The sequence below is a fragment of the Trifolium pratense genome, linkage group LG7, assembly GCF_020283565.1.
Source record: "Trifolium pratense cultivar HEN17-A07 linkage group LG7, ARS_RC_1.1, whole genome shotgun sequence".
NCBI lineage: Eukaryota > Viridiplantae > Streptophyta > Magnoliopsida > Fabales > Fabaceae > Trifolium > Trifolium pratense.
In genome coordinates this window covers 4,711,377-4,732,808 of record NC_060065.1, presented here as the reverse complement: position 1 = coordinate 4,732,808, position 21,432 = coordinate 4,711,377, and the positions used below count along the sequence as shown (strand labels likewise).

Here is a 21,432-nt window from a genome sequence, read left to right as displayed (position 1 = left end):
AGGAAAAAGTCAATTTTGTGCAAATGTGTTGAAAATTTTGTACCTATAACATGATAACCCAAAAGAATAAATAAATGGATTATTAAAAAAAATATTTTTTGTCTTGTAAAAAAAACAATTTTTTTTTTTTGTAAAACACATTAATTTTTTAATATGAAAGTTGAATTGTCATGTAAGTACAACTCAGTTGGTGACTGCAATGATATTTGATATATTGAGGCGCGGGTTCAAACTTATGATTCTTCATATTTAAGGTGTCTTATTCTCACCACTAAACAATTTGACAAAAAAAATAAATTAACTAATGATATTTTCCAACAACCAATTTCATACATGTGATTAAAAAACCAATTGATTAAAAGAAAAAATTGGATACCAACAAATGCATTTGACACAGGTGATATATATTTAAGTATCTTAATTATTTTGTCACATGTTCAATTCATGACTGGTGCGTATGGAAAATAAAAGATTTTGGCAGTGAAATTGAATCAAGCACGACATGCCAAATGCAAATTAAAAATTAGTAAAAAAACAAAAGCAACTTAAATTAGTGTGAACGAATTTGTTTTATTAAATTTAGGGCATGTATCACTGAGTTATTGTCTCGTCATTCCTTTTTCTTTAAGACTAAAGAGGATCTTGTATGAAAATCTCTTAACTAATAAATCGGAAGATTTGTCAAAAATAAAGAAAAAATAAAGAATGATTGATTCTCCAAAGATAAAAAAAGTCTGTGCATTACGAAATGTGTGGTGTGAAGATTATCACGGTTTAAGTTTGACATGCCCATGACTCCATTCATTTCTTGTTTGTCTTTTCCTTCTCATTATGCATTTGAGAAGAAGAGATAACGACCCCCACTTCCTCCCTTTCATTTCAAATTAATATTTTCTTATTATTCTTCTTCTTCTTCCATTTAGAACGATTAGGATTCTTTGAAGGTTTTACGGTTTTTTAATTTCAATCACTAAATATCTCTCTCATTCATATTTATATTCCTACGAACAAAACTGAATTACCTAATTAATTAACTTCTTCGTGTTACACTTATTAATCGCCCTCATATTACATTTTAGGTATAGCCTTTTAATCTTGCAGAAAACAAGCTTTCATGTTTAATTAACATTTATTTCAATCATAATTTTGAAAATCTGCCGACACAAAAAATAAAGGTTACAACAACGTTGAGAATTTCCAATGTTGTTGTTCAACTCCATGATTTCTTTGATGAGATCAAATCAATGATATGTCACCTCAATCTGAAGGAGAATTAGGTTTCTATTGTTGATGGCAAATCCTACTCAGCATGTCATCATTGATATATCAACTTCAACTTCTGAAACGGCTCCTCGTGTTAATGGGGTAGAAGATTTTGGTGGGGGTGGAAGTGGTAGATTGCGTGTTTCTCGTCAAAATTCAAATGGGTCAAATTCCAGGTTGAATAGAGGAGATTCATCATCACGAGGAGGGCGCGGTAGGAGTCCGTTGAATTCAGGGTTTTGGATTTCTTTACAATTTATTTTCACATTAAGTCAAATTGTTGCTTCTTTTGTTGTTCTTTCTTCGTCAAGATATGAACATCCACAAGCACCATTGTTTGCTTGGATTGTTGGTTATGCTATTGGATGTATTGTTTCTCTCCCTTTGCTCGTATGGCGTTATTATTATACTAGAGAACAATATTTATCTCAAAATAATTCTACCATTGATGATCCTTCTGGTACACTTCTTTCAAATTCCACCACAATTCAAGGTGAAGATGATGTTCATGTTGTTGTTGCGGCTTCCTCCAGAACCAATCAAGTTTCATGGGTGATGAATCAGAGGTATATTATTATTATTATTATTATTATTATTATTATTATTATTATTATTATTATTATTATTATTATTATTATCATTATTATTATTATTATTATTATTTAGTTATAGTTAAATTCTTATAGCTAAATTCATGCATTTTAGATCTTGATTGGATTAACAACGTACCTAAGCGTGTATATCACAAATTATTTTTTAAACAAAAGATAAAACAAAATAAAACGATTTTCATGTAAGTTATAACTTGTTTTCATAAGCTATCATATAGAGCTTGTGAAAATCACTCATGAACCTATCTTAAGTTGTTTACATTAAATTTCATACACGATATACTCATAACGCAATCAGAATATGATCTTTAGGGTATTGTTTTGTTTCACATCCCTACTTTGTGCATAAATTTTAAAGTTGCATTTTTTGTGAATTTTTGTGATAAGACTATTCTTTAGAATATATAATGATACTATCACAACTCAAATAATTCAAGAGGCTTAAAAAGTCACTTGTGTAATGATCAAGAAAAACAAATTGAGATGGTCTATTGCATTTCCATATTTATTTTTTTCTTTTAAAAATGTACTATCCAATCGCTAATAGCTAGGATGAAGTTTATAAAGTTACTAAACTCTTTTTTACATTTAATTCACAGACTAAAGATACTCGTGGAATACATCAAAATCATTGTAGATTTATTTTTTGCAATATGGTTTGTTATCGGAAATGTATGGATTTTTGGAGGACCCTCGTCCGCCAATGAAGCGCCTAACTTGTACCGGTATGTATAACCTCTCAATAGCTCTTATATTTAAGATTGTGTTTTTTGAGGCGCCGCATAATAAATGGTGCTTCATTTTGCTTGGCAGGTTATGTGTAGTGTTTCTTACTCTTAGTTGTATCGGTTACGCAATGCCCTTCATTCTATGTTTAACAATTTGCTGCTGTCTTCCTTGTATAATCTCCGCTCTTGGGGTCACAGAGGATGTAACACAAACCCGTGGTGCAACCTCTGAAACTATTAATGCTTTACCGACTTATAAATTCAAAACGACGAGAAGTAAAAATGAAGACGAAAGCAGTCCAACAACTATTGAAGGTGGAATTGTAGCCGAAGGAACGGAAAAGGAACGCATGATATCTGGAGAAGATGCTGTAAGTACAAACTGATATTTGTTTATTCAGAAATCGGGACACTAAAGTAAAACACATGATACTTGTTTTGTTGTATATTTTGCGCTTGTGTGCAGGTTTGTTGCATATGCATCCTGAATTATGAAAATGAAGATGAGTTGAGAGAATTGCCATGTTCACATCTTTTCCACAAAGAGTGTGTAGACAAGTGGTTGAAGATAAATGCATTATGCCCGCTTTGCAAGAGTGATGTTGCTGGGGATCCAACAAGAGTAGTCAGCGAGGAAAATTCCACCCAACAAAGGGGTGATAGCAGGGTTGAGAATAGTAATGTCAATACCTCCTCATTGTAATATAGTTGCACGTGTATGGTCATATACAAATTACATACTATGCAGTTTTGTAAAACTTCTTATCTGCCCACTCTTTTCCTTGGATTGATGTATGAATCTTAGTGCATATTTGAAACTACGATTATATATGTCGTATTTTGTTACATGTTAAAAGTGTAAATTTTGCTTGTCAAAATCAATGACACGTCGTGATTATGTCAAACTTGTTGTAAATCAAATACGCAGTTAGTTTCGTCATTTTCATAGTTGTTGATAAATAATGGGATGATACAAGCAAACGCTACATTGTAATTATACTATTGCGTTAAATAAATTTTTGTCCCTACAAATATAGTGAATTTTCATTGCAAAAAAAAAAATTGTTTTGTTTTTAGTCTCAAATGGACAAAATTTTGGCATGTTTTTGCATTTTTAAAATATAATATAGATTTTTGTAAAAAAATAATAATATAGATTTGATTGTAAAAAAAATAAGGGTAAATGGTGTTTTACCCCCCTGCAAAATAGGTGAAATTTGCGTTACCCCCCCTGTAAATTTTTTTTTTTGGATTACCCCCTCGCAATGTGAAGATTCCGTCAATTACCCCCCTCGGTGCCACTTGGATTTGGAATCTTCATTTTTGCTGATGTGGCAAATCTAGGTGGCACATGACTGGACAAAAGTGATTAAATGACATGCTTACGTGGCCTTTAATTATTTTTATACTTAAAAAAAAAAATTCTATTTTCTTTTGCTTTTTTTTTTCCTTCATCCCTACCACCATGATTTTACAATAACATCATCAATAAAATCCAGAAAAACAAAATCAACAAGAGCAACTCATTACCATCAATAAAAGGAAAAGAACAACCGCAACAACTTCAAAGGTTGGATTTTGCCCACTAGAATCAACAACAAATTAAAAGGAAAAATCAGTAGAATCAATGATGGATTTTAGAAACTTTGGCATGAAGGCCACTGTGAATTTCCAGATACCGGCGAGCTTCTTCCAATTCAAAGATGTTTTTCTTCCTCTACAGATCTCCGTTTTACACGAGACAACCACCTTTGTGACTTTAGTGAAGAGAATAACAAGTTAGAGTGCCTCTCCGCCACCACCTCCGCCGTCTCCGGTCATCTTCTCCGGCGAGACGTTCGCCGGAAAACTCATAGAATCCTTCTTCAATCTCTCGCCTCTGCCTCTCTCATTAAAGAAAAACGTGAAACCACAACAAGTAATCAACCAAAAGAATCATTCATTTTGTTCTTCAAAAAGTTCAAATATAGAAAACCACAACAACAATGAAAGGATCAGATATGAAAATCACCACATCAATGTGTTCATTAATTTTTTGTTCCTAAAATTTTATATCTAAAAAAAGTAATAACAAGAAAAGTTTCAGATCTAGATAATTACAATCACAAAAACAGATTCAAGGTTCTGTCAATTGGTTGCTTCATCACGATATCCTCCGCCGCGCGCACCGTCGTCGAGCTACGACATCAGCAGCAATTTTCCAGCTAGAATTTTGTTTGTAAATTCATCACCTTCAAGTTGTTGCGGTTGTTCTTTTCCTTTTATTGATGGTAATGGGTTGCTCTTGTTGATTTTGTTTTTCTGGATTTTATTGATGATGTTATTGTAAAGTCATGTTAGTAGGGATGAAGATAAAAAAAAAAAATAGAAAAGTTTTTTATTTAAAGTATAAAAATAATTAAAGGCCACGTAAGCATGTCATTTAATCACTTTTGTCCAGTCATGTGCCACCTAGGTTTGCCACATCAGCAAAAATGAAGATTCCAAATCCAAGTGGCACCGAGGGGGGTAATTGACGGAATCTTCACATTGCGAGGGGGTAATCCAAAAAAAAAAATTTACAGGGGGGGTAACGCAAATTTCACCTATTTTGCAGGGGGTAAAACACCATTTACCCAAAAAATAATAAAATTATTTAACATAAAAATGTTATAAACTTGACATTAAAATAAACATAAATTGGTCATTAAGGACAAAAAACAAAATAAAAAATTAGGGAGAAAGAAAACATCTAATTTTTATTTTTAAGAAATAAAATAAAATTTCGTTATATTTTTAAGAACGAAAAACATATTCACGTTCTACATTTGACTTAATCTCGGCGCAACTGACATTAATGTTAACATCTTCACGACTGATATATGGCGGGTCTGGCGTTATCGTAATTCCACTTGTATATTCGATATAAATGTATCGTTATGACTATTTTTTATTTTCATTGAAGCTCACAACATGACATCCACACTCCATTCTTGTTTTTCGAGTTATTCACCCCATATGAATGAAGACATGTGGTTTCAATGAAACTCGTCTAAACCTTTGACTACACTGTTATTAATATTGATGCCAACCGCCACAATACCTCAATCCGGGCTGATTTTAGAGGTCTTCTTCGCAATCCATATGGTGCTTGGATCACATGTTTCTTTCGTTTCATTTCAAATTCCTCCAACATCTTGTATGTCGAGCTGGATTTAAAGGATATGCACGGTCAGTGTAAAACAGTTTTACATGAACATGCAATGAAAATCACCAATTTGCCACATCACCTCACTCATGTATGGTTATTTTGCAACTACTTATCTATAACAATATATAAAGGGGATAAGGGAGTTTGGGCTGGATTTTTTTTTGTCCATTTTGCCCTTAACTTCCTTTATGGTTTTTTAATTATTCCATAATTGCCCTTAACTTCCTCTCTTTTTTTTAATGGTTTTTTCATCTATATCTATTCTATACTATTCTATAACAATATATAAAAGGGATAAGGGAGTTTGGGCTGGATTTTTTTTGGTCCATTTTGCCCTTAACTTCCTTTATGGTTTTTTAATTATTCCATAATTGCCCTTAACTTCCTCTCTTTTTTTTTATGGTTTTTTCATCTATATCTATTCTATACTATAATATATAAAAAGAATACATGAGTTTTGGGGTAGAATTTTCATAATACCAACATTACCCTTGCTTTTTTTTAGTAGCAACAAAAATCTTTTATTAACAAACTCACCATAACATAAGGCGTATCTTTTTTTTTTGTACATAAGTTAGACACAGGCAGGCGCGGAACGCGCCTGCCTGGCCCGCTAGTATGATATAAAAGTGATGATCTCTTATTGGATGTCAGTGTAAAATTATTTTACACTGACGATGTACGACCATTAAACTCATGTCGACCTTCAAGTAATCCACCACAATCTCACATTGACAACAATGCATGTTTTTTTTTTTTTTTTCTCATGTAGTCTAATTTGATATAATATTTTTTTAGGAAACATGAATGTAAAACTAATTTATAACAATGCATTTTTTTCTCTCATGCATTCTAATTTTGATATAATATTTTTTTTATTAAGTAGTCTAATTTGGTATAATATCTTTATAAAAGTGAAAGTGTAACATGATTTGTCCATCTTGTTAAAAAAACTTGATTTGCTCCAATAAAAAGTAGCAGATTTTAGTTTTTTTTTTTTTTTTTACAAAGTAACAGATTTTAGTTGAATTTGAAAAAAAAAAAAACGATTTATTCATTTCCAAAAAAGCATGATTTTAGTTGAATTGAATTTAAGGAATTGAATTAAATTAATTATTATTATTAAGAGTTTAAAGACTACGCACTGTTAGTATAATTTATACTGACAACCAATAAGAATGAAGTATTATTTCACATCATATTAAGAAAGTGAGGTTTAATGAGATGATGTGACAGAAAATATAGTTGATATTGATTAACGGTAATTATCTTACACTGTCGGCACATATTCTTTTTTTTTCCTATGTTAGTACTCCCTCCGTCCCAAAATATAAGCAAAAAGTGGTCAACCAAAGTGGATGTATTTGGTTAAAAATTTAGTCCAAATACATTCATTTTGGTTGACCACTTTTTGCTTATATTTTGGGACGGAGGGAGTATTAATTAGAAACATAGGTGTATTATTGAGATTTTGACATTTTGTTTTTGACTGTAATGAGATTTGTTTAGCTTAATTTTTTAATTTAAAAAAAAAAAAAAATGTATCGTGCAACGCTGCGTTTAGGGGATAAAATCGATAGAAGAATCAAGAACGTGAGAAGCGGCTGATATTTGGCTATGTTATTATACTGCTACTTCTTATTTCTCTCTTTCTCGTTATCATCTTCTTCTTATTCTTCTTCCTCCAACGAACCTCTCGTTAGGGTTTTCTCTCGTTAGGGTTTTCACTTCTCACTCTCTTATCACTTTTCATCACCATCCTTACAATTCGCTAGATCACAATCTTCCGTTCCTAAGGTAATGTAATCGATCCAATTCATTCTAATTCCAATTCTTAATTTCTTTCGTTCTAACTACTACTTGTTTATTTTCGATTGAATTATAGAATCTTATTGATTTTTTTATTTTATTCAATTGATTAATTGTTTGTTTAATTTGATTCGTTCGGTGCTTTAGCTTTAGGTTCTTCACTGTGTGATTATTGATTGTTAGTGTATGGATGATATTTTGTTTTTAATTATCGAATTTAATGACTGTTAAAGTGATTAATTGATTTGTGTTGTGTTTTGAACTATTTCAGGTGATTTTTGTTTTTGAATTGTGAATTGTGTTGTTCTATATGGTTGATGGTTAATGCTAATGGTTGGAATGTCGAATAATTTTGTTTCCGAGTCAGTAACCAGCCGGCAGATGGCTCAATTGGAACCTATTATGAACAAGGTTGATTCGTCGGGACTTGTGCGTCCTGTATCAAGTGATTCTGTGCAGGGGACCTCGAACGGTGAACCAACGCCTCAAGGGTTACCGCTTTCTAATCGGCAGATTACAATGTTGAATAATTTAGGGTCAAATCATCTGTCAGCAGCTCCTAAGCGGAAGGCAACGATTGAACTGCCTTCGGGGAGCTTCATAACACCTAGCAAGCGGGAGAAACCAATGACAAATAGACCTTGGATGCAGCAAGGATCAAACAAAGGTTCCCAACAGATCCAGTCTCCATCAAATGCTTCTAGGATGCAGCATTCAGCATCATTTAGTAAGAGAAAAACACAAACGGATTCCGCCTCCAGCAAATCTGGGACGCCTCGGTCCTCAAATTCTAAAAATCAGATTGCACAGATGAAAGAATCCTCCAAGGTTCAATCTGAATCATCTAAGATTGTTAGGTCCAAGATGAGAGAATCATTAGCTTCTGCTCTGGCGTTGGTATCCCAGCAAGATAAACCTTTAGTCTCAAACAATGACAAACCAAATGATACTGCCAATAGCTCTCAATGTGCTGGATCAGCATCTGTGTCCGCTGACACTGCTGTGGAGCAACGGCAGGAAATTTGTCAATCTGTTAATTCCTCTTTAGCTGCGGCTGATTCCATTGACCATGTGATAGGAGAGCACATGAATAGTACATCTATTGAAGATTTTTCTGAAAAACCTAAGGACTTTGGAGCGGGATTCACAAACGTGGCAAACAATGAAGATATGCTGATTTCTGATAAGCAAGATTTCCAGTCTAACTACACTTTGACTACTGATGATGTTCCTTTCAGCGACACTTTCTTTGTGAAAGATGAACTTTTGCAGGGAAATGGTCTTTCCTGGGTATTTCCTGATATCGACCATATGATGGACATGGATGATCAAAGGGAAAGTCAAAATATGTTAGAGAAGAAATTGGAACCTGAGGAAACCGGTGGAGTTTGTAGTGAGGTGGTCCCTTTACCTGAACTTTTAGCATCAAGGATAGAAGAAGAGCTCTTCAAACTGTTTGGAGGCGTGAATAAGAAATACAAAGAGAAGGGAAGGTCTCTTTTGTTCAACTTGAAAGATCGCAATAATCCTGAACTTAGAGAAAGGGTTATGTTTGGTAAAATTCCTCCAGAACAATTATGTTCCATGACTGCCGAGGAACTTGCTTCGAAGGAGCTTTCTGAGTGGCGGATAGCCAAGGCTGAGGAGTTTGATAAAATGGTGGTTTTACCCGATTCGGATGTTGATATCAGACGTTTAGTCAGGAAAACACATAAAGGTGAATTTCAAGTGGAAGTTGAACATGAAGACAATGTTCCAGTGGAAGAGGTGTCCGGTGGCAAAAATTCTGTTGTTCGAAGCCGACCAGTTGAAAAGGGCGTGGGTGCCACTTCTCCTTCTAAACCTGGTGTAATCAAAAGCGATGTGAACACTGGCAATGAAAAGAGAAACTTACAGACGGATAATCAATTTTCCATCACCATTTCTTCCAATGATGGGACTGATCCAATGCAAGGGCTTATGACTGATGATGCATTGAAGGTCCCTGACTTTCTTCCAGAAACTTTTGATGAATTCATGGAAGCCCTTGATTCTGAGCCACCATTTGAAAATTTACCTCTAGAGTCTGGAAAAGTACCTAGCTCAGACAAGGATGTTTCCGGGGTTGGATCAAAATCAAAATCTTCTGATTTAACTTTAAGTGAGCAAGATGATGTCAGTGCTAATAAGTCTGATAAGCTTCAAAGCACAGATGTGGAGGAAGAAAAAAAAGTTAACACGGAAGCAGGGTCCGTTTCGTCTGATGCAAAATACAGTGAAAGTCGACGCGACACAAAGCCGACTGACGGACATACCAAGGAAATATCAACTGATGGCAAGAAGCCAACTTCCAATTTGTTGAAAACTACACCCATTAAGGGTGAATGCCTCTGGGAGGGAATGCTTCAGCCAAACATCTCAACCACTGATTCAGTCATTAGCATCTTCAAAAGGTACTCTTCTACCAGTTTTTAGTGCATCTTTATGATAAACTGTTTCTTTTCTCTGAACTCAATCCAAATATTATGACAACTGCTAAATTCTTTTCATCTAGCATGTTAAGCAAAAAAGATCAATAATATCATGGAAGTTATTAATTGAACCATATACAAGGGCAGTAATGACTTTGGATGTGATTTTGGAATCTGCTGTCTTTTGTCATTCTTTTATGCCTGTGACTTTCAGATTTTGTTTGGCACTGATTTGTGATTTGTTTAAGCCTGCACACAATCTTGCATTAAATATGTGGCATCCTACATAATGTGGTCCCTTATGGTCACTGAATCAAAATTTCACGTTATAGTTTAACTCTATTGCAATTGTGCACAAGCATAATTTAATGTCATGAAAAACAAGTTTGATGAGATTTCTCTAGGGCATGTGTTTTAATTGGTCCCTTTTGTAAGCCTTATTTATATTTATTTTCTCCATCTACTCCCACATGGCCATCCTATGAACACATAAGTTGTTTTGTGTATTTTGTTTGGTAAATAAAACTGCAAATTACAATTGCCTTTTGTGAATGCGGTTTTAGTCAGGCTGTTTTATCAATTATCTAGTTTCTTCACAGGGTTCATAATTGACTATGGAACAACCCCTCAAAATATTGGGGACAATACTATTTAACTGCCTCTCGTCAATTTTTTTAGCTTCTTCTAAATAGTTTGCAGTTATTATTTTTTTTTAGAGGAATTCACTTTTAGAAAATTATTGTTTCTTCCAATTTCTTTCGTGATTGCTATGGTTTACTAGGCATGTTTATTTGTTTATTTCAGAGTATATATGATAATTTGTGCTTTTCAATGCCTTACATGTCTATACAAACAATCCCAAAGGTGGCATTTAAATACTGTTTTCTGTATATCTTGAAGAAGGTGGAAGATGTTTGCTAAAATTAGATTATGTTTTTTTGCGCCCATTTTTGTTTGCAGAGGTCTATATATGTTGTGGGGTTGGTGTGTTACACCAAAAACCACTTTAATTTTCTTATTTCACTGAAAGTTTTATAGTTTTGATATGCACTGTTTGAAGAGGATTAATATTTCTTTTTTGTGTTTTTCCTTTTTCTGATCTTACATTATATTCTTTGTGAAGTGGTGAGAAAACTTCTACCAAAGACTGGCCTGGATTTCTCGAGATCAAGGGAAGGGTTCGACTGGATGCATTTGAAAAATTTCTGCTAGAGCTTCCACAGTCAAGAACTCGTGCCATAATGGTATCTCAAGTTTTCTTTTGTTGTGCTAGACTTGTGTATCATCTGTTTATCTCACCAGCCATATATAAAGCAATGATTAAAAATGAAAAAAGATGTTGCAGCTTGAGGCTAATTTTTTCTTTCCATCACATGATTAAACGATAGCATCATGATACGCAGTGTGCCTTCTTATTTTTTTTTTTTTTTGTCGATGAGATGAAGAAAGTCAGTAGAGTGGCTGGTAGTTGTATAGTGTATATGACTAATGACACAGTTTTTAAGGCTGTCAGGATGAAACAATGAAAACATGTTATGGGGGGGAGAACGTAAATATTGGGATTTGTATAACTTGTAAAAGCATTTTTCACGGTTAAGTTGGATTATAAGGTTAAGTTGGATTATAACTATAAGATTAATATTGTTTCTTTTCATAAATACACTAAAATGTCTAACAACTTGAGTAAAACAGTTTTTGGTCTTCTTGCCATGTTTCATGTAGAAACACCAATGTTTTGACATCTATAAAAAATGGGATGGAAAATTTAATACTCCATAACGAATTTAAGTTTTGCGGAAAAGTGCGGAAAAATCTTCCCAACAGACTCTTTTATTTTAGGGGAGGTAGGAGGCTATGAAACTGACTACTTAAGTTGGTGTGGGTGAGATGCATGGCATCATGATGTTACAGCGTAGAATATAGACGAGTTTAGCTAAGTAGTTTGTATAATTTGCCTAAATGAAGCCACTTGCTTTTTTATTTGAATATTACCATTACTGATAGAGGGTTGATTGTAATATGATGAAAAACTTTCTTTTTGGGCTATGTATATATAGTTGCGAAGTTTCTTTCAGTAAACAAAAAGTTACAAAGTTTCTTTTTGTGGCAGGTTTCACATTTTATTTCCAAAGGCTCCACCCCTGAGGAGCAAGCAACTCTCCGTGAGGTAATGATAATTATTATTCAATTGGTTAATTATTATCCCCATTTTTTTGTTGTGGATTGTTTGTTATAATTAGATAATATTATATGCAGGTGGCTGACTCATATATTTTGGACGAAAGAGTGGGATTTGGGGAACCTGTGCATGGAGTTGAACTTTACTTTTGCCCACCACATAAGAAAACAGTTGAAATGCTCAGCAAGATACTTCCAAAGGAACAAATTGAGGCAGTTAATACTATTGATAATGGTCTAATTGGTGTTATTGTATGGAGAAAAACTAATATAACTACATCTATATCTCCCACCACGCAATCACACAACAAACATAGCTCTAAAAGGCAAAACTTTAGTAGAAGACACCAAGATACTAATGTGAATGTCAATTCTACCCATAATGCAGTACCCTCTTCGGGGTTTAAGACAACCGTGAGTGAACCTCCGGGTGGTGATGATGACGATGACGAAGTTCCTCCTGGATTCGGGCCACCGGTTGCCCGGGTCGAGGATGACCTCCCGGAGTATAATTTTTCCGGTAGTTCAAATCCATCATCACACTTGGTTCAAAAACCTATGAGACCAGTTATGGTCCCATCTCACTCGGTTGGCCAAACCCCTTCACGTCCTGCACAACAAATGAGAGAACTTGTACACAAATATGGGCAAAACAAAACAACTGTATCTTCAGTAAACTGGCAGGACAAATTTGGTGGGTCAATTCAGCCCTGGAATGATGACGATGATGATATACCTGAATGGCAACCTCAAATCAACAACCAGAATCAGTTTCCTACCCAACAAACTATGCATAATTTTCATCTTAGACCTCACACTGTGAATCAATCATTTGCGGGTTTACCCCAGCAACAAATTATGCCGACACAATATCTGCAACCCACTATGAATGTAACACATGTACAACGAAACTTTGGCCCTCAGTGGGTTCCTCCAATCCAGGGTAACAATATACAACCAAATGGTGCACAACCCTATGGAACACCTACACAAGGAACACCATGGTCTAGAAGTAGAGGACTTTAGTTTCTTTCATTTCAGTTCCCTTTTATTTTACTCAATTTTTTTAATCTCTTTTTTTAGTTGTAGACATGTAAACTTATTGTAGTGTCAGGCTGTTTTTTTTAATCTTTTTGTAACATCAATACCTCGTTGAGATAGTAGAACGGGCAAATGGCTTTTCTTTTCATATCCTGCTTTATCTTTGCGATGAATAAATTATGGACGATAGAATATTCCGTGAGTTTTATTTGATGATAGTTTTAAATTTCCTAGTTGCTTTAGTTACGTTGTATGCTTTATATGTAGTGCCAACTACTTAATACTCTATGTGATATTCGTACTTAGGTCTTTAGGAAAGTTGTACAAGTCTTCTTATAAGTAGAATTAATCATAAGAACATAATATGATATATAAATCATTTGAGTTATCCATCCTATTAGATTATAACCCAAAAAACTTTACCATAAGAATATAATGTGTGAAAACGTTCTGATATGTGCAATTTATAACCTATTGTATATTAGTAGTATATTTACTGTTTACATACTACTACTGTTTTATCAAAGAATAGAATACAACAATAAGAAGAGCCATGTTAGTGTTACACCAAAAAGTATACATTGAGAAACTGATAAATGAAATAGAAGAAAAAAAAGCCAAAGAAAGAATTGAAAAAAGTAGAAGAATCATTGATCAACCTCTCAATGCTCTCTTTAGTCCAGCACGTTGTTCTGGTGTCAATTTTGTAGGGAACTTAATCTCAAATATGATCCTTAAATTACCCCTATGACCAGGTTCCTTTGTTATTGGCATTCCTTCATTAGAAACAACATGCTCATAACCAGGACTCACAATGTTTTTAACTGGAACACATAAACTACGTTTGTCAAGTGTTCTAATATTTAATGAAGTTCCTCCAATAGCTTCTGCTAGTGTTATCTTTTGGTTCACAATTAAGTCATTCCCATCTCTCTTGAATAATTCATGAGGTTTCTCATCAATCACAAATACAAGATCAGCTGGAAGTTGATTTAGTTGCTGATTCCCTTTATCTGGGAATGTAATCTTTGTTCCTTTTTTCCATCCTGGCTTTACTCCAATGCTTAATATCTCAGTTTCTTTAACTTCCCTTCTGCAATTTTTGCCATCAGAATAAAAAGACACCTTAGAACAATTGATCCATGAGCCAAACATCTTGTTTTTATATAAGTTATAAGCTGTTTTCATAATTTATGATTGAAAGTTTAAGGAAATAAGATGAACATAACTTTTATTGACATATGCTTATTTCATAATCTTTCTAATAAAGTTTCGCCTGTGCTTGTGTAATTCAAATATGCTCCTAGGCTAAAATAAAAACAAGGTGTAATTTTTTCTAACTAGAGCTACAAACATCAGAAAATTACCACAACATATAAAGGTCAAAATAAGTTGGATAGTATCATCTGCAGCGGCTGCACTGACCGTTGAACTCCAAGTGCAGCCGCGTTGCAGAGGATCCAATCACAGATAAATAAAACGTACCCGCAAGCATCGAATGCAGTCCTTGAGATCTTCATTTTCCTTGTAGAACCAGAATACAACTCTTCCAAACTACAAGGCAATTTGGTCTCCACAGGTGGTGGTTTCTTCGGCGTATTTGGTCTTTCACTATGTTTTCTGAAATTAAAATCTCCATTGAATCCACCTCCTCCACCACCATCAGATGGAAATCTCTGAGACCTCCCTGGCCCAGATGATCCAAAATTCAAAGGACTACTTCCAAAGAATTCTGCAAAGATATCCTCTGCACTTCTTGGATTATTTCCACTAGATGACTCATTTTCTTGTGGTGGCCTATTATCATTTAACCCTTGTTCTCCATGTTGATCATAAACAATTCTTCTCTGAGGATCACTCAATACCTAAATTGATAATCATGTAGTTACTAAACAAGAAGAAAAATTTATACTACATAACTTCTTTCATACGGAATTTACACAGAATATCCGTAACAAAATAACTACTAACATTTGTCTGTATATCACAGTGAATATGCCAGAATATCAAGGTGATCCACCGTGATTTTTCAAAAGCTAGACTCTTTAGCTTGTGTAAAGTCACGGTGAATCACCGTGATTCTGACATACCCACCGTGATATCAAACATAGGCATATTATCATTTCAAGCACGAATCTAAAACCACCAATTTGTCTTATTTTTTTGTCCATGTACTATTGCACAATCATATCCACATTCCTAACCTAAATAATGAAATTACATGTAATAAGAAAACATAATTCAATTCCCAAATAAACATGGCTATAAACAAAAAATGCAACACAAAAACAAAGGAAAATTGAAAAAATAAAATTAAAGATGAGAATGATTTTGTTACCATATAAGCCTCAGAGATTTGTTTGAAATTGGCTTCAGCTTCTTTTTTGTTGGTAGGGTTCTTGTCAGGGTGCCATTTCATAGCCAATTTTCTATATGCTTTCTTCAAATCATCTTCTGTAGCATTTTTATCTACCTTCAATATATTATAATAATCCACACCCATATTTTTTTTTCTTCTTTATAAAATCTGAATTAATGTTGTAAAATGGTAAAATATAAGAATCTTGAGATTTAGATTATTTTCATGGATACCCAAATTGTAAAATCAACTATTCTTCTTGCAAAGTTGATAACTTTGTGATCAACAAAGCAAACAAAAATTGGTTAATTTAACAATTCAGAAATATGAGAATTGATGAATTTTGCAAGGTAACGTTTTTATTACGGGGTTTGCATTGAAAAATATTTGAATATTACAACGCCACGATTTTGTGTGCATGCATTATTATGTTATTATGTTGTTTTTTTTTTTGATAATCATGTTATTATGTTGTTTTTTTTTGGTACATTTTTTTTTTGGGTACATCATGTTATTATGTTGTTAATTGAAACAAAATGAGTTCAATCGAATATTATACGAAAGAGTTTAATTGATATGCACCGATGGTGTAAAATAGTTTTACACAATCGTCCAATAAATAACCATTATTTTGTCATGTCAAATCAAGAAAGTGGGGTGATGTGGCGGAAAACATGATTGATATTGGTTGACAGGGTAAAATTATTTTACACCGTCGGTGCATATCAATTAAATCCTATAGGGCCCGTTTGGTGCACAGGATAAGAGACAGGATAGGATAACTGTATCATATCCTGCCGCAATCCAGTGTTTGGTGATATAGCAGGATATGATAAGTTAATCCTGAAGCTTATCCTATCCTGTCTCTCTAGTTATAATTCTTATCCTGAATTTGAGCTGGGTTACCAGCAGGATAGGATAAGAAAAAAAAATTACTGGTTTATTTTATAAAATATATTTTAAAATACATAAAATAAAATTAATAAAATATAAATAATTAAATAATTAATTTTTAAATATATATGTGATTTTTTCACAGGGGTAATTTTGTAATTTATATATTCTAAAAAATCAAAACTTTACTAAAATTACAATATTTTAAAGTAAATTTATTATTAAAAAGTTGACAAATAGGGATATTAATTTAAATTTTATAAAAAATTAAATATAATTCTTTTGCAATAGTAGTTTTATTATTTACGTATGAGATATATCATATATTTATTTGGCTTATCTAACATGTATATATTATTGAGTTATTTATTTGATCATGATTCATATAAAAAATTAAACTTGATTATTTTCTCATGATTTTTATTTTAAATTATATAAAGTTATTTGATTACTTATTTATATTTTTTATTTATAAAATTCAAAGTATTACAAAATAATTTTAAAAAAATAACAATTGTTTTACAAGAGTAATTTTGTCAATTAAATATGTTATATATCTTATCATATTATTATGAGCAAGTATGTATTAAAAACAAAATATAATAGTTATCATGTTTGTTATCCTGTGTGCACCAAACACAGGATATGATAACTGAGTATAACTGTTATCCTGCTGTTATCCTATCCTATCCTTATCCTGTTTTATATCCTATCCTGTCACTATGCTATCCTGCGCACCAAACGGGCCAATACGGAATATGTAGGGATTTAGGTTCGAACCTTGCTACTCTTATTTATTCTCTTTATTAAAAAAGTAAAATTTTAGTCACTAAATAATTTGACAAAAAAAAAAGTTTTTTTTTTGTTGGAATTATCTCTAGTTTCGAGGGAAGATGTATCGGTAATCTAGAATTCGTCCGTGAGGTAAGTAAAATTTAATCAAGAATAAAACTCGGATTTTTTCGAGCTTTTTGTATTAAAAGAGTTTATTAACCACTTGAAGTGAATAATTTGATTAACTAAATAAAAAATTTAGGATCATAGAAACAGAAAGTTGTAATAACCAAGAAAAATAGTAAATGTTTAAAACGTTATAACATAGTATTTTTAACACAAAGCGCCCATGGCCTAATGGATAAGGCGCTTGACTTCTAATCAAGCGATTGTGGGTTCGAGTCCCACTGGGCGTGATTTTGTTTTTTCATTTTTTAAAAAAGAAAAAAAATAACATAACCTTTTAAAAAAAAAAGAGAGATAAAAGTTTTTTATTTTATTTTTTGACACAAGAGAAAAAAGATTTTAGTTACTTTGAAAAAGGGAATTTTATAAGTGCAAAATATTTACTCATTGCATTATCATCATATCATATATCATTGAAATAAGAAAAGCTATAAGCTAAGGTGTTGAAAATGAGATAATGTTATAGGAGATTGATTTTGAAGCTAACACGACAAACAACAATAACAATAGCAATGGTTTTACAGTCTCTGTGTCTATGTCCTTCCAACAATTCTGCTCTTATTCTTCCCAACAACAACCTTATCTTCAGGAACAACAACAACAACAGTAATAACAGTACAAGGTTAATCCTTAACCAAAACAAATCCGACCAAAAAAGAGACTTTTCAACTTCTTGTTCTTCTTCTATAAAACCCAGAAGGGATTTGTTGCTGTTAGGCCTCACTTCACTATCTCTAACATGTCTTCCATTTTCTGGTATGTATCTATATATCTCTCGTGCATTTTATGGTTCTTGTTGAGATATATTTGTTTTATCATCATAATTCTTCTGTCTTGCAGTGACTCTTGCTGGAGAAGAAGAGCCAAAAATGGCTTCTTTTTTAGATGAAACCAATGCTTATTCTTATCTCTACCCTGTTGAGCTTCCCTCTAAAAATTTTGTCTTCAAATGGTATGTATAAATGTGGCCAATTACAATACTTGCTTTTGGTTATTTTGTGTCTCTTTATCTTGAAATATAATTTTCTGTTTTCCACTTTTAATTGCTAAGTTTTTGTGTTGTTTAATGTTTAGAGAAAGGTAATATTTTTGGTTAAGTAGCCTAATGGTTAGAAATTCCATCCTTAGGTGAATTAGTGCAGTGTCCGGGGTTCAAACCCTGGCCCCCCGCATATATAAGGTGATGTCCCTACCAATTGAGCTGCCAGGGACATTTAGAGAAAGGTTATTAGTACATGAAATAGTGAAAACACATTATCTTTAAAAATAGGAAACATAGTGGAAAACAAGGTCATAGTTTTATAATTGAAAGTGAAAACATAAAACATTTCTTGATATCAAAGAGACCCTCTTATTTCTCTATTTATAGTTGTTACTTGCTATGATGCCATATGGCTAAAACAAATTTTACTCTTTATAATGACGCGTTCGACAAATATCAATAATAAGTTTAATGAACTTCTTGTTTCGGTTCGTCGAACATTGTGTGTTAATGAAACTATAATTAAATTAACTGGTTTACAACTGCACTTGTTGCCTGCAAATTTTTCTGGATTGTTTAAGTAATCTAACTCTTTCCATATATTTAAAGGGTAGAATCCCGAAAGCCTGAACGATATTCATCAGCTGCACCACTTTCTCGTAAGTTTTACTGTCTTCCTTTGCAAGGAAAAACTTTAACTTATCAGAGAATTTCAGAATTGAGATTGTGTTTTGTGCATAATGATGCTGGATGATTGCTTGTAGATTCCCGTTTCTAGATATAAATTGTTCTGTAAATTCCTTGCAGCTAATGCACGGCTACGTATTGTGTCTGAACGTGTTGATATCTTTGATAATCTCATAATTTCTGTCACGGTATTTCCTTGGCCTCAAACTTGTCACATAAGTTTTATTTATCCATTCAATGCTTTATCAGTTTTTTTTTGTTGCATTAAATTCAGATAGGCCCTCCAAGTGCAGGCCTTATAAACTTGAAGGATAAGAGCAAATGGACTGCAAAAAGTGTTGCTGATTCGGTTTTAGCTGAGAAATCTTCACTGGTAACTTGTCGCTCCTTTTTCATGGATTTTGGTGCTAATGCAATTCTTGTTGTAAACAAAGTTATACTTATCGGAATCAATTCTAACCCCGAGCAATAGCTACTGTTTCTTCTAGTATTAATTGAAATTCAGATATTTAGTCATCTCCCATTACTCACTAGAGATTATCTCTAATTAAAACCATAGGAGAACCAGATAAGCCATAATAAAATGATCACATAAATATTGGATGACAGGCAAAACTTTATAATATAGATGATAAGCTAACATGTTGAATTAGTATTATCTGTTTCGAGCATTTTCACAGACGACATGGTCAAAATATAGGTGACTTTTGCGGCATAACTTAAACATTGAACTTAGATGTTTTGACCTAATATTGAATAGAGGATTGAAGTTAAATTCCTATAACTACTTACATAATAGTCAAGCCTTTTTAGCTTTTGGATGGTTATATTTGAAATGTCTTATGTTGCTGAGATCAATATGAATTCTAATGGTTTATTTGAGAACTTGTATATGTTAACATAGCCTTTTGAAGGTATATTCTTTAGGAAAGAGTGACATCCAATTGTGTACGTCACAAAGGTGTTTTTGCCTGTGATCGGTAGAGAAAATCCTTAAATTTTTTTTTCTGATATTTACAATATTTTGCAGAGAGTTACCTCAGCTCAGCGCTCAGCTGAGAGTTCAGTTCTCGATGCACATTCTGATGAAGTAAGCTTAACATATAATCATTATTTATTAGTTTCCAACACACACACACACACACACATGCATGCACGCACGAGCATGTAGCATCATATATATGACTTTTTATTAAATGAATTTGATATAAAAAGATATCTTCAAATAAGAAAGAAAAATCTCCCAAAACATTTCATATGTTTGTTATGATAATAAAAATATTTAGAGATTTAAAATTGCTACACATTTACATATTTTAGATCAAGTATATGCATTGTTGAGCTTATCTATCTCCTCACAGATTGATGGTGTACCTTACTGGTATTATGAATACCTTATTCGCAAATCGCCTAATACAATGGTAAGTATTTCCTCTTGGTGCATTTTCTACTTTTGCAAAAGTTGCGGTGTATTTGATTATTACTTTACACTTGCGAACGATTGTTGTACAGTCTGAAGAATCAGGAATTTACCGGCATTATCTTGCTTCAACAGCAGAAAGAGATGGTATACTCTCTCAAACTATTGCTACTTTATATCTATGTTATGCATTCTGATGAGAGCCATAATTGTGCTAGTATAACTTTTTGGAAATTCACATCAAGTATCAGCTGTTACTAATTGTGCTTGATTTCAGGTTATCTGTACTCAATCAGCGCTTCAACCCTCAGCCCGCAGTGGAAAAAAGTAATATCTCTCTCTCTCTCTCTCTCATGCGTTTGTGTGTATATACTCATACTTACATATTACATTCAAATCTTCATTTTCTACTGAAATTTTACCTATCAGACTATTTCACATCATCTTCTGATCAAAATCTGATTGGTACAAAACTTATATATTTATTTTCTTCCCTTTTTTGAAACCTTAGCATTCTAATTCTAGTAATTTTTTATGCAGATGGGACCTATATTTGAAAAGACAGTGAGTTCGTTCCGCCTTGTCAGTCCAACAGAAAATTATGTTCCTCCTTTCAAAGATCCCTGGAGATTTTGGTGAAAACTCAAAATTTTGTTCTTATTGTATTCATTTAGTAACCTTTGTGGAGTGAAATTCGTGTAACCATATTATGTTCTTTGAAGAGCAAAATTTAAAATAGAATCTTGTTTTGATTGAGTTATTTCAGTATTTTCCAGATCCCTACTAATAATTTATATATACTATATATTATCTCTAACTTGTCTCTTTAGGTAAAAACCCTTTTTAAAGAATGGTGATAG

General features: G+C 32.9%; 4 protein-coding genes and 1 non-coding gene across 5 annotated transcripts; 4 read left to right on the top strand and 1 right to left on the bottom strand.

The window, feature by feature from the left end:
• Nucleotides 1-575: 575 nt before the first annotated feature.
• On the top strand, nucleotides 576-3,636 carry LOC123898043 (E3 ubiquitin-protein ligase At1g63170-like). The gene is made up of 4 exons (XM_045948891.1): nucleotides 576-1,829; nucleotides 2,474-2,599; nucleotides 2,688-2,973; nucleotides 3,069-3,636. The coding sequence occupies exons 1-4, from the start codon at nucleotides 1,291-1,293 to the stop codon at nucleotides 3,303-3,305; spliced, it is 1,188 nt and encodes a 395-aa protein (XP_045804847.1). The 5' UTR covers nucleotides 576-1,290; the 3' UTR covers nucleotides 3,306-3,636.
• Nucleotides 3,637-7,265: 3,629 nt separating this feature from the next.
• On the top strand, nucleotides 7,266-13,472 carry LOC123894749 (death-inducer obliterator 1). The gene is made up of 5 exons (XM_045944813.1): nucleotides 7,266-7,589; nucleotides 7,873-10,033; nucleotides 11,175-11,295; nucleotides 12,162-12,218; nucleotides 12,308-13,472. The coding sequence occupies exons 2-5, from the start codon at nucleotides 7,926-7,928 to the stop codon at nucleotides 13,253-13,255; spliced, it is 3,234 nt and encodes a 1,077-aa protein (XP_045800769.1). The 5' UTR covers nucleotides 7,266-7,589; nucleotides 7,873-7,925; the 3' UTR covers nucleotides 13,256-13,472.
• Nucleotides 13,473-13,635: 163 nt separating this feature from the next.
• Nucleotides 13,636-16,147, bottom strand: LOC123894750 (dnaJ homolog subfamily B member 1). Its single transcript, XM_045944814.1, has 3 exons — nucleotides 15,609-16,147; nucleotides 14,756-15,135; nucleotides 13,636-14,363 (listed from the first exon to the last, which is right to left on the bottom strand). Exons 1-3 carry the CDS (start codon nucleotides 15,771-15,773, stop codon nucleotides 13,925-13,927), a joined length of 984 nt encoding a protein of 327 aa, XP_045800770.1. The 5' UTR covers nucleotides 15,774-16,147; the 3' UTR covers nucleotides 13,636-13,924.
• A 1,493-nt stretch (nucleotides 16,148-17,640) lies between these two features.
• TRNAR-UCU lies at nucleotides 17,641-17,713 on the top strand. The gene has a single exon. It is a non-coding gene; the product is annotated as a tRNA-Arg (tRNA).
• A 170-nt stretch (nucleotides 17,714-17,883) lies between these two features.
• On the top strand, nucleotides 17,884-21,347 carry LOC123894436 (psbP domain-containing protein 5, chloroplastic). The gene is made up of 10 exons (XM_045944441.1): nucleotides 17,884-18,239; nucleotides 18,324-18,435; nucleotides 19,075-19,124; nucleotides 19,273-19,340; nucleotides 19,427-19,525; nucleotides 20,183-20,242; nucleotides 20,514-20,573; nucleotides 20,665-20,719; nucleotides 20,850-20,899; nucleotides 21,113-21,347. The coding sequence occupies exons 1-10, from the start codon at nucleotides 17,996-17,998 to the stop codon at nucleotides 21,209-21,211; spliced, it is 897 nt and encodes a 298-aa protein (XP_045800397.1). The 5' UTR covers nucleotides 17,884-17,995; the 3' UTR covers nucleotides 21,212-21,347.
• Nucleotides 21,348-21,432: the final 85 nt, after the last annotated feature.